The 11,932-nt window shown below is 55.7% G+C and overlaps 1 protein-coding gene across 1 annotated transcript; it reads right to left on the minus strand.

Annotated features, from left to right (window-relative positions):
- Positions 1 to 7,675: 7,675 nt before the first annotated feature.
- Positions 7,676 to 10,858, minus strand: J7T54_007038 (TBC domain-containing protein -like protein; the record flags this gene model as incomplete). Its single annotated transcript, XM_051510101.1, has 3 exons — positions 7,676 to 8,044; positions 8,094 to 9,216; positions 9,288 to 10,858. The coding sequence occupies 3 exons, from the start codon at positions 10,856 to 10,858 to the stop codon at positions 7,676 to 7,678; spliced, it is 3,063 nt and encodes a 1,020-aa protein (XP_051366252.1).
- Between the last annotated feature and the right edge of the window lie 1,074 nt (positions 10,859 to 11,932).

Below are 11,932 nucleotides of genomic sequence, written 5' to 3' on the forward strand. Positions count from 1 at the left end.
GTCTGTGAGCCGAGGTGCTGTGGTTGTTGCTGCTTCATGACTGTTACCTTGTTCCTGGATCGGTACGATGCATATTCCCAGCCGTGCTGAAGCTCAGCCACCGCAGAATGTGGAGGTCCTTTTACGGAGTGTAGGAGAAAGTGCATTAGGAGGCGCTGGAGCCTTCCCAGACTGGGTTGCGTGCCGAGCCGTCCAGCGCACGTCCATTCGGTATCATGATGCGTCAGAATGAGACGAGCACCGGAGCGAGCGTCCTTGTTCGGATCGCACAGCCTCGGAGGAGGCCTGTGCAGATGAGACCGCCACCAGATTACCGTGCGCTTGATGATGTGCAGCCCATTGTCGAGACTTGTTGGCCGTGTCTATTTGTTTCATGATTCCGAAGTTTCTTACCACTTCGCCCGGACATGTGTCTCGAGTTGTCTGCGGACTCCCAATGTGGCCATGTGAAGCATGTGAAGCCGTGCCGCGGATGAAAGAAAAGTTTCCTCTCTGTGTCGAATCTGCCCCTAATAGTATTGGGTAAATTGAGATGCTGATCGTGGATATAGCGTTCCAACTCGGGTCCAGGGTGACAGACTACTGTAGTACGTAGAGTAGGAGATGCATCATCCGACCGCGTTCCTACTCTGCGATTTCTCGATCTGGAGTTCTGAAACGCATCCCAACTACAGCCTACGAGCATGTATGCTCGGACCCGAATGCTAACAGAGCATCGTTGTGGTGCCATGGCGGTGATCAAGGCATTCTTTTTTCTCCACAGTATCTAATACTGACTGAGCTGTCATTTATCAGTGACAGCTCATTGTGCGACTGGCACGGCAGTTGCAACGACTGCGCGTATGGCGATCCTGACTGGCCGTTTGGTGGCAGTCGAGGCCTAGGAGCACCACAATGAAAGTCTGGGCGGCGTATGTTTGTTGGTTGAGGTCTAGCGTCAGGCTTCTCTGGGTCTGATGAAGCGGGCAGACGACGAGTCAGAGTGCAAAGTCGTACTCCGTTACGAATTGTTGTTGGCTGGCGGTCGCAGCGATAGCCTCAGCCGCGCTGTTTCAGATGGCCCAGTTTCGACGTGGCAGGGATCCGAGAAAAGGCCACAACGCGCAGAGTTGCACGTCTGTAGCTGGAAATGTCCTAGCGCGTTCGCGACTATCTGCAATACGAGCTTATGCCGCTGTTGCTGGACCGATTCGGATTGACCATTGACGGCTCATGGCGTGGAAGCTCGCGGGGACGACGGTGCACGGCATAATTACATACTTGTTAGGAGTACGTATCATATGCATATGCTCCTACTTGGCAAAATGCTTGGAAATGCATCACGGTCTGTACACAGTGTTCTCATTCCGAATTATGGCTTGGTGAGCCAGCCTACCCTGTGGCACTTGAGATCCTGTGTCGTCTTTAGTCGGTGTGCACACCGCCAGCTCAGAGCAATGAATGGTAAGGATCTTGCATGCTGGCGCCAAGAGGAGATCGGGTCCTTGCGAGGTGGAAGATCACAGTCCTTGTTTGCGGTTGGACTGTGCAAAATGGTCATGTTGGTTTCCTTGCGGATAGATGCACGTATCCTCGTACTAGCTAGGTACGTCTACCAATGAATATGTAGTTATAATAGTAGCTTTCCACAGTCCCACTGGCAGTGGGCAAGGGAGGGAATGAGCCCCACAGCTAGTCTTCTGGTCTTGAACGATAGATAGTATGGTACCAGGCCTAGATAATCGAGATGCTCGGACGTGCGCTCATGTCGTGTGAAGCAGTCACGACGGCTGTGTCACCACTGATGATGTTTCGCTTCTACAGCTGGAATGCAATGACCGATACGTCGGTCGGTAGCTCAGCTGCCTCGTGGCCTGCCGCCCAATTAGGCAACAGCGCTTGCCTGGAAAAAGACCCGATCAAACTAATAAATGTCTGGAAGGAGACAAGCAGCAGGTAAGCCACCGACAATCAGGAGCCTAATTAGAGCCTCGACTTGCAAGCTGAACCAGGACCCCGTCCACAACGCCGAATATCTAAGAATGAACCCTGGTCTTGGACTAATACAATTGTGCCCAACTGGACACAGACTGCATCGACCAGAATAGAGCAGAGACGACTGGAGACCCGCCCACACCGCGACGACCGCAACGGCTTGATGCCCAGTGCCCACAGCTGCATCGCAGGCTCGCAGCGAAAAGCCGCGAGCAAAGTTGGGCATCCAAAAAAAGAAAAAAGCGGCATCCGACAGCGGCAGGCGTAATAGTCCCAGCCCGGAGCTTATTTCACTTGTGCATCAGCGCGCATTGTCCCGATTGCACAGACCACCCAGCTCGACCTGCATCGTGGCCGCTCGGCGTGCTTGAGTTCGTGTTATGCTCGTACGCGCTGTGCATCGCCGCACGAGGCGACAATATCAGTCATGCCGTCTCCATCCTCCCTCCGGCCCCCGTACGACAAGCCAACAACAACAACAAAATAGCGCGGGCGCGGTTGTGGACGCGATGCCATACAGGACGCCACTGGCCCACTGAATTAGAGGCTTGCAAGCCTGCTTTTCTAGGGAACGATCCTTTCATCCACTCTGCTAAGGAAGATTAATAATTAGGTTCCGAAAAGCGCTTCATTCGATGGGCCATGGTGGAAGCTATTGAACTGTAGCTAAAACAGACACTATGACCTTGGTCCCCGGCCTATGTAACCCAAAGCTCGGTAACTCAACCGACTGGGCTTGGCACTGGCTCTGGCATAAGTACAACCTTGAAGGCGGCAATTAATAGCTCTCTACGGCTCGTCTGAAGCGTCACATGGCTGAAGTGTCTCATGGCTGGAGAGTTGTTGACCTTGACCCAGCGCAGTCCCGGCAGCTGGCTGTCTCAGCACGCCGATTTACTAAATACATCAGTTTGGGTTGAATGGCATCGACAAATGTATCGGATCATGCATCATGGGGCCCCTGCCTCCCAACAGTAGCAGATCGCCTTAGTGTACCCAATGAGGCAATCGTTCCATGGTGCATAGGCGTCTGCTGCAGACACGCAACTTCGCGAGCTCCTGATTGCTACATGAAACCTCCGGCGAACCAGCAAGTGTCTAGGGTGGACTAATCTAGGACACTGCGGGCCAGCCAACGCGAAGGGGATGCAGACTGCACAACAGAAGCAAATCTATCTGTGATTTGGGCACAGTACTGCATTTGCCAGAGCCCTGAACTGTGTGCAAGCTCCCATCAGCCGCTAATTATTCATTGTCGCCGCACTCGAACGATATGGAGCACTCGCAAGCTGGGTGGCCCACGCCAACCTGTGGTTCGAGAACCCCTCCACCCAACAACTCACAAAAAGGACCCCCCTTCACAACTTCACTGGTGTTACGGGCGGACCAGCAGATCGGCCCCCACTGCCTTCACAGGCCTAGCCGTCAAGCTACAAGCCCGGTCCTGGGCCAGGCTTGTCCAGACATGGTCAAGGGTTTTTTGTCTGTGCCTGCTCCTCGGTGGCATTAACAGTGGGCCAAGGACGCCGGTGGCTTATGGCCGACCTAAAGTCAAGGTCCAGTCGAGGTTTGTGGTCTTTCCTCCTGTCTCGTCTGACGAATGGACCCCATCCATCCTTCCCAACGTCCCTCCCCTCTGTGCCTGCCTGCCTGCCTTGCCTGCCTCGCACATCCTCCTTTGAACCTTCCCTTTCCTAATCTGTGACCGAAGCTGCTCATGACGAGGGCGACTGGTGCACTTTTGCTACAGTAAAATCCGGTCCTTCACTCCAATCTCCAGGTCGGTTTCCTCACCTTGCCGGTACAGCCCCAAGGCCCCTTCATGCGCAACCCCAGACAAACAGACAGACGCCACCACCGCCCTGTCAGCAACGTCAAACCCCAAGTTCGACTCTTGAACCTAAACAAGTTGGCGGCAACCCTTGCACTCCTTCCCAACTGAGTAATTCGCCTCGCGCAGGACTTGGATCCGTTCACCGAGAAAGACGACTCCCCTGCTCAGTGCTGGTTGCCCAGCCTTGCGAGACTGTCTGCCGCGCGTTTGGCTTGCCGGTCCCGTCTGTACAGGAAGCAGACTGCCATGGGTGTATCCTAGCTAGCTACCGCGATCTCCAGAACTGCCACTTGTTGATGGTCTGTTCCCCCTTCGATTGCTGCCGAGTTCGGGAGCCATAGCTCGCTGGGCCTTCTCCATCTCCCCTCTGCCTATCCTCATCCGCGTCTGTATGCTCACTGTCGTCACGCAACAGACGAGTGCTCTCACATCCTGCTTATATCCTTGGTCAAGGCCCTGCTAGTCCTTCGCCGTCACAGGTGCAGCGATTGAGGCACAGGAGAAATCCGTACATGCTGAGCAGCCCGTCTCAGTACCACTACCTTACCTATTCCCCTGCTTGGCCTCGGGCAAGGCCGCGACATCGATTAAGCCGCAGCGGTCGAAACCCACTGACATCGTGCCATCGGCACCCTTGTGATAGCAAATGAGGTTGGAACTGCTAGCTAGCCCCTCCATCCCATAGGCCCTGCTCGTCCCGACTACTACCCTTTCCTGAGCTGGTCGACCCATCCAGCTCGCTTGGCACACCACATTCTACACAAAGGTTGTAACCGCTCACTTATATTGTCTGCTTTCGACGTATCTGTCCCCCAAACATACTCTTCGCTTCGCATCCATCTTTAGCCATAGGCTCTCTCTACCCACTGGAGCATAGCTCTGCCCCCAGTCTGGATGCAAACTCATTGCCTTCGCGATCTTTTTCACTTGCACACACCCAGTCACTCTCACCTACCTCACTACCATCTTCTCAGTCGATAAGATGCTTACCGTAAAGCAGGCCTCGGCGTTCGGCTACACATCAGTCCATGACCTTCCAACGCCACCATACACCAGATCGTCACCTCCTGGGACGTATCAAGACCACCCATTCAAGCGCGCTAAGTCGGCAAGACGGAGTCATAGCCCTCCTCCACCTCGACAACAAATGTCAAGTTCTCACCGTGGCTTGCCTCCACCGGCAGCCATGGCCCTGCCTCCCCATCAACAACAGGGGCCATCCGTGAGCTCACACGCGCCACCGCACGCTCTTCCTCCCTCTCATCACCACCCTCAGCATGTAGTCCCGCAGCAGTCACATTCTCATCAACAACCACCGCCGCCGCCAGGGGGGACAGGGGGGCAAAGTCACCTCAACGCCGCCCAGGAGCCATCGACTCTGCCAGCACCACCTCACCAATGGCAAGGCTCAGAGGAGTCCATGAAAAACTGGCTGCAAGCTCGAGCAGAGGAAGAGAGGACGAAGCAGGAGGAAGAGAGGACTAGACAGGAAACTTTGCGCCTCGAGCAACGGAAAATCGAGTCCGACATGTTGCGAGCATCTCTAAGTGGCGGTATACCGCCCCCTATGGTGCCGCTTGTCTTTGCTGGGATGGGAGCAGGTGGCGTCCTACCTCAGGCCGCTCTCGATTGGGCTCAGCAATTCATGAACACCGCTCAAGCTCAAGGCCATCATCTACAGATCATGCCACCGCAAGGTCAAGCCTCCCCTCGCCACCAGCGAGACCCCTCGGGGCAAAGCTTTGGCCCATATGGATCTGGAGTACCAGCTCAGGCGCCGCCTCATCCCTCAGCCACGTATCAGACACAGCCAGGCTCTCCGTCTCGAATCAGGTCGCAAACGATAGGAGGACCATCGGCGCACCAGTCCCAGCCCATGGCAAACCCGCCCAACATAAACACGAACGTTGTGAGCGGCGGGCTCGTAGCAGGGCCATCGACACACCCACCACATGGCCAATCGCAAGGGCAACAGTCGTCGCAAGAATCAGGCCCCGGGTTGTATTTCCATCACTGGCAGCCCCCGACGTCGCAGGCCGGCGGCTCGACGAGTGCCAGCACCAATAAGCCCAGCAGTCCTCCTGGTTCGTCACAGATCAAACGGAAGCGAGAGCCCATTGACTAATGTGCAACGCGCCATTAGGAGACATACCCAAGAAGCGAAAGACGGGCTCTTCGACGATGGATCAACCACCACGGTCACCCCCATCACTCACGTCCTCCCATATGCAGCCATCCTCCAACAGGCGAGGCCACAAACGCCAACGGAGCGATCTATCATGGTACCGATCGAGTACGACACAAGAACGGGCAGAGGAGTCGGACCGATCGGCGAAAGAAAAGTCGCCGGTGCGAGTCTCGAGGGAACGAGCGCGGAGCGAAGTTGGGAAACATTCGGTGTCGTCCTTGCTGTCAGGCAATCCGGCCGAGCAGTCATCCGAGGCACGCACCCACTCGTGGCAGAGTCCGTCTGCGTACTACGGCGGCGGCGGGAGTGGCCGTGGCACACGACCAGGGTCGCCTGTCGAATCTGACCCTCGTTCCCAAGGGCATGATTCCCAGCGAGGCAAGCGTCAATGACGCGGCCACTGACGTTGCCGAGCTATTGTAATGTACCGGAAACACCTTGTTTCCCATTTTCTTGTCACGAATCTTCCCTGATTTCGAGATTTTAGACAATTGTCTCTTTTCTTGCATTTTGTAGGTATGCATCAACGGCCGTTACGGTTTGGGACACGGGGCATGGAACGAGAACACGACACAATGGATAAGCACGACGATATAAAGGCTCAGGCAGCGTCATCTGTAGCATACTGGGGGGAAAACCAACGTCAGAAGTTACACATACAAATATGGAGCTGAGCTAAGCTACACGCCGGCGCAATGGCTACGTGACGGCAATGGACAACCCCTGAGGAACGCTCCGGCCGTTGACCAATCTATCTCGGGGGTTGAATAGACGACGTCCGCGGGGAAGCTGTCCTCTCGTTCCGCGCTCTTGGCTCCGGGGGGTCGGTCACAGCGGTGTGCATCCTCGGTCTAGAACTTTCCACGCGAGCTTCCTTGACGATAGTGCGCAGTGTGGCTGGCACGTGGTCGCGTGGCTCGAGACTGGAATGCGGCTTTCAACGGACCTTCTGTGGCGTAACTTAATTGACAAGGCCATCGATTGAGCTGGAGCGCAAATCATCGCGCCGGGCTCGGTTCGGCGTCGGGGATGGGCGGCCCCCCCCCCCATCTGACATGGATGGCACGCGGCGCCGATGGAGCGTAGCGCACGGACCCGCCGGCCAGGATCACATTCTCACGGGGTCTTCAGCAGCACCGGTGCGGTGCTCTGATAGAATCAGGTCGTCAATTACTCTATTAATAATCACCACCTCCGACATGTCGTTCTCTGCGTTCATTAAGAGAAAGAGCCCAGCCAGCCTGCCTTCGTGAAGCCCCTTCCAAGCACGTATCCTACCGCCCTGTCATAGCACGCCACTCCGCCAATAATCTTCAAAGGGGTATATTGTGTGGAAACAAGCCCAGCCCAACACGTGCGCTCTCTGCTAGCCGATGCTCACTTACATACAGTCATCTCCCACGGACAAAGGAAAACCAGAGACTGCCGTCAAGGCGCGCGCAGTTAGCCGTAGCGCTGCAAAGGAAAAGAGAACAAGAAAAATAGAATTTCAAACAAGACAAGCGTTCCAGGGGGTATCGAGAGCTTTCGCAAAAACAGTTGGGCGATGCCCCATCCGTCGCTATTCCCAAACAAAGAAGCAAAAAAAGCCGCAAGACGAGAAGAACATGACTGTTTCAAGTTCGCCATCATCAGCGGTGGCGGCTCGGTGAATTATGTGAATGGCAGGGGAAGGCCTGCTACGACCTTCGCTTGCCTTGACGAGCCTTCCATTCTGCCTTTGTGACTTTCATGAGTAGATCCTCGTCTTTGATGGTGACAAAGGACGTCAACGCCTTCATGGCGTTCTCAAAGTCCGAGTCGAGCAGCAATTCCCGCATGGCGTGGATCAGCGCCGCGCTGGTGGCATGTAGGACATCGAGGCCTGTGGGTGGTCCCATCAAAGTCTTCGTAGCCTTCTTGGTCGGCTTCATTTCGCGTTCACCTGATGTGCCCAGCAGCATGATCACATCCCAGACACGAAGCTGCGCAGGAAAAGGCAGTGAAAGGTTGAACAAGGTCAAGTACCATTTGGTGCCGTATGCTGTTGGGTCTATTCCCAACTCCGTCTGTGCCACGATTAGTATTTGCAAACCAGGGAGGCGGACGGCCACCTACCAGTTTCTTGGCAACGTCCTTGTTGAGCCAGAACATTTCGAATTCTTGAAGGCCAGTCATCAGCCCTTCAAAGCCATGGCGGTAGAGGCGGTCGAGGCCTCGCAGCTCCCACATGCGGACCATCATGACGAAACATTTCTCTTCCTCAAAATAGCACAGGAGCGTCGCCGCCAATGAGGCCATGCCCTGGACATAGCCGGTCTCGGGGAAATATATCGAGATTGCGTGCAACACCCGGAACAACAGCCGCTGGCCGCCCTGGTATCGTCGACGGAACATAATGTGTCGGCCAATGGTTCTCGGAACGTCAAGGTCGATCTGTACGTCGTCTGGAGATGGTTTCAACTGGAGCTTGTGGAACTCGGCGATGATCTCGTCCACAGATCGCGAGTTGGGGTGATTTTTGGCGCTGGTGTCGAGAAAAGACCACCACGCTGCCGTCCGCCAGCGGTCAGGAATGCCTTTCCACGTCCTTTCAATGAGCTTTGGATTCTTGGCGTCGAACTCGAACTCCATGCCCTCCCCCTGAGCTCCTTTCTTGATATTCTTGGCCATCTTTTGCCACTTCTCCGATCGCTCCCACTCTTTCCGCTTCAATGCCTCCGAGATCTTCTCGACTTGCGCTTCTTCAGCAACGTTTTGAAGACTCGGTGAGACGGTAAGCATATCGCCCGCTTCGTCCATCCACCGGCGGTCGCGATTGTGAGGGAGCAAGTTGCTGGCATGACGCATGGCAGAGCGCTGTGATCGGAAAGAGGTGGTCGACAGCTCGGAATGTTGGGTGTTGAGCGATCTCGCCGACACTTTCCGGCTGGGTGGCCGTCGTATTGTTCCTAGGGGGGATCCGACACCAGAGGCGTCCCTCTTCTGCAGTACGTTCCTCCCTCTTCTAGGCGAGAATAGTGCTGACTTCATCTCTGTAGGCGTGCCGACCCTCGATGAATTTGGGCGTTTCGTCTCCCTGATGAACCCATATCGGTCAAGTTCAACACCCTCAAAGTCGTCCCCGTCTTCGGGATTAACACCACTATCCTTGTGCGTCTTGTACGCGCTGCTAGGTCGGAGCGAAGAGGATGCGCCGGAGCACGGGGTACTTCTGACGGGACCAAGGCGACCGTGAGACCTACACGACCGGAAAAGGGGACAAGTCAGCTTGTATGCTACCATGAGACACGGGAGACAAGGAAATCCTACGGGTCGTTCTCGTCCTCCTCGGGCGACACCTCCTCGATGGGAGAGGCCGTTCGTCCTGACAAGGATGGCAGGGCACCGTCTTCCCATCGAGGGGTCTCGTCAGCAGCGTAGAGCGATCTCACCTTTCGGGACTCCTTCTCGAGGTCGGGCTCCATTAGGCGGATATCCGACGGTACGTTCAGGTATTGTGTGGATTGTTGCGCTTGTGGTGGTGGCTCAGATTGTGTCTGTGACTGGGGCTCGGCCGGTCGCTCAGGCTCGGAGGTTTGCCCCTGCGTACTGGCATCGGGAGTGGCATGGCCAGTGTCTGGTGTCGCGTCGCTCGCAGGCGTCCCTGAGCCAGGGATTGTCTCTGATACGGGTGTAGCGCTTGGCGATAGGTTTGTCGCCGGGCTAGGCGACGGCTTGGGATCGTTGTCGACGCTCGTGCGCGGGTCTTCGAGGGGTGGTTGCGCGTGCGATGTTGATTGATGTGCCATGGTGGCATCGTCCAAAGCTAGAGCTCGCTGCCCACCAAACATGACACTGCCGCGCTGAGAGAAGGATAAGCTGGCTAGGAAACCATCGTCGAGCAAGCCGTCCGGGGGGAGTGACAGGTCGAGAGGAGAATAGTGAGTGGCTTCGATGGTCTCGACCGAGTCGCGTTGTTGCGGTTGCGATTTGGGAGAGGAGGACCCGATGGACTCGCGGGCGGCGACCTTTGGCGTTGAAATTGGCGTGCTAGGGGTCTTCTTGTTAGGCTCATCGCTAGCGCTGGTGATGGCGGCTTCAGGGGACGGATAGCCCCATATTAGGGGCTCCCTTACGGGCTCGGGCGTGACCTGGTCCCGCATTGGCGTGGAAGCACTCCGTGCAGTCGCAGACAGTCTTGGACTATTGGTGATTGAGAAGATTGAGCGAATGCTCAGGCCTCTGGCGAGCTTTTTTGGCGGCGATTGTGACGATGGCGCTGATACAGACGGAGAACGCGATGGGAGGACGGACGTGTCGGATGCGACCCGGCAAGCGAGCATGTCAGATGCAACATGATTGTGTGCCTGATCCTTGCCCTGCTTGGCCTGCCGGAGATGATTGTGATCTGCCGGTAGCACGGCAGGTGAGCCTGAGCCTGACACGCACACTGACGAGAGTCTGTGTTTCTTCAACAGCGCCGAGTGCCTGTCAAACAACGACCCGTCTTCACCGTCTTCCTCATCAATGGTTGGCGTGCTCGACGACAAGCTATTCGCCCCGTGGCCAGAGTCCCGCTTCCACACGTCTTTGCACTGCTGTTGCACTGCCTTTCTAGTGCGCAGTGCAGGGTGCTCGTCAATGGACGGCGCGGTCCTGCGCGGCCTGACTATGATCAGGCTGCCGCCAGTGATCGCACAGGCGCCCGACGATGCTGATGATTCCGATGATGTCGGTCGCGATGGCGAGCGGACAGGGTTGATCGTCGTGATGGGTATGGGCATTTCGCCCTGAGACGTCTTCTCGTAGCGGATCCCCACAAGGCTGTATTCGTCACGGAATGACGGTCTGCGCACAGCTGGTCGATTCTTCTGTCGTACACTGCCGGATCTCGAAGACATGGTGGGCGTCGTCTGGTACTTCCTCAGCTGAGAGAGAGCACAAATGGCTTCTTGCCTGTCTTCGGCAATACAGCGCGCAGAGTGGTGAGGTCGAATGGGGCTCTGCTCTTGATCGTCCGTGTAAGTCAAGCCGAGAGATCACTCAGCAGTAGCTTTGCTTATTAGTATCCGATTCCTGATTTTCCCACGGCTGGTGCGTTTCCGCGGATGCGATGTGCGTCCAGGCGATCTTGCTCGGGATGGACAGGTCCGGGAAAAACCAACGACGATGCTAATGCTTGATAGACACAATAAAGTAACAAGTGGCTTGCGATTAATGCAGGAACAATTCAAGAAGGTTGCGATATTATAATCCAAATCGATCAAGGGACGGCATCAGAAAAGAAAGGTACCTTGGGTAGTACCTTCCCATACGGACCACTCAGTCATGACTGACAACTACGGTGAGGACTTCGTGTACCATGTGCTCGGACGGCCATCCACCTACTGCCACATCATCGAGTGTTGCTGTCTCCTCCTCTCGTAGACACGCTGCGCGCACTGGCAGATCCGGACCCTTGAGGGACAAACACCCAGCAGGGCCCAAGCGCAACTAGAGAACGAACCACAGGCGACGTGTGTCCTTGCTTCACCGCACAAACGCATCCGCACCCAATGTGAGCGCCACATCATCAACGAGGCCTCGTCGAATCACAATGCAAGGGAGCACCGGAAGAGACTGTTTTTTTGACAAGACTCCATAGTAACTTAATTTTTTTGGACAGAGTTCTCAGGGGGGAGGTTAGGTGGAGGACTTTTTTGAACAACGAGTTGCTGGTCATCCGAGGTGTAGATGAATGGGCCGTCAACCAGCTGGTCGGTCCCACGTATAGTGAATCGCTTCTGCATTTCCGCCCGCCGCACATAACACCCTTCCCATGGAGCAGTCTTTTGCGCGTGCTACTAACTGAGCTGCAATCATTGTTTGTGTCAGCCAACGGGTGCATGTGATGAGTACGGTGTCAGGTGGTGGTGGCCCGAGTCCAACGACATGTCGACACATGAAAGGTAGACAAACACTTCTCACCGATTGAA

The sequence above is a fragment of the Emericellopsis cladophorae genome, assembly GCF_022114955.1.
Source record: "Emericellopsis cladophorae strain MUM 19.33 chromosome Unknown NODE_2_length_1295279_cov_118_880017, whole genome shotgun sequence".
NCBI lineage: Eukaryota > Fungi > Ascomycota > Sordariomycetes > Hypocreales > Bionectriaceae > Emericellopsis > Emericellopsis cladophorae.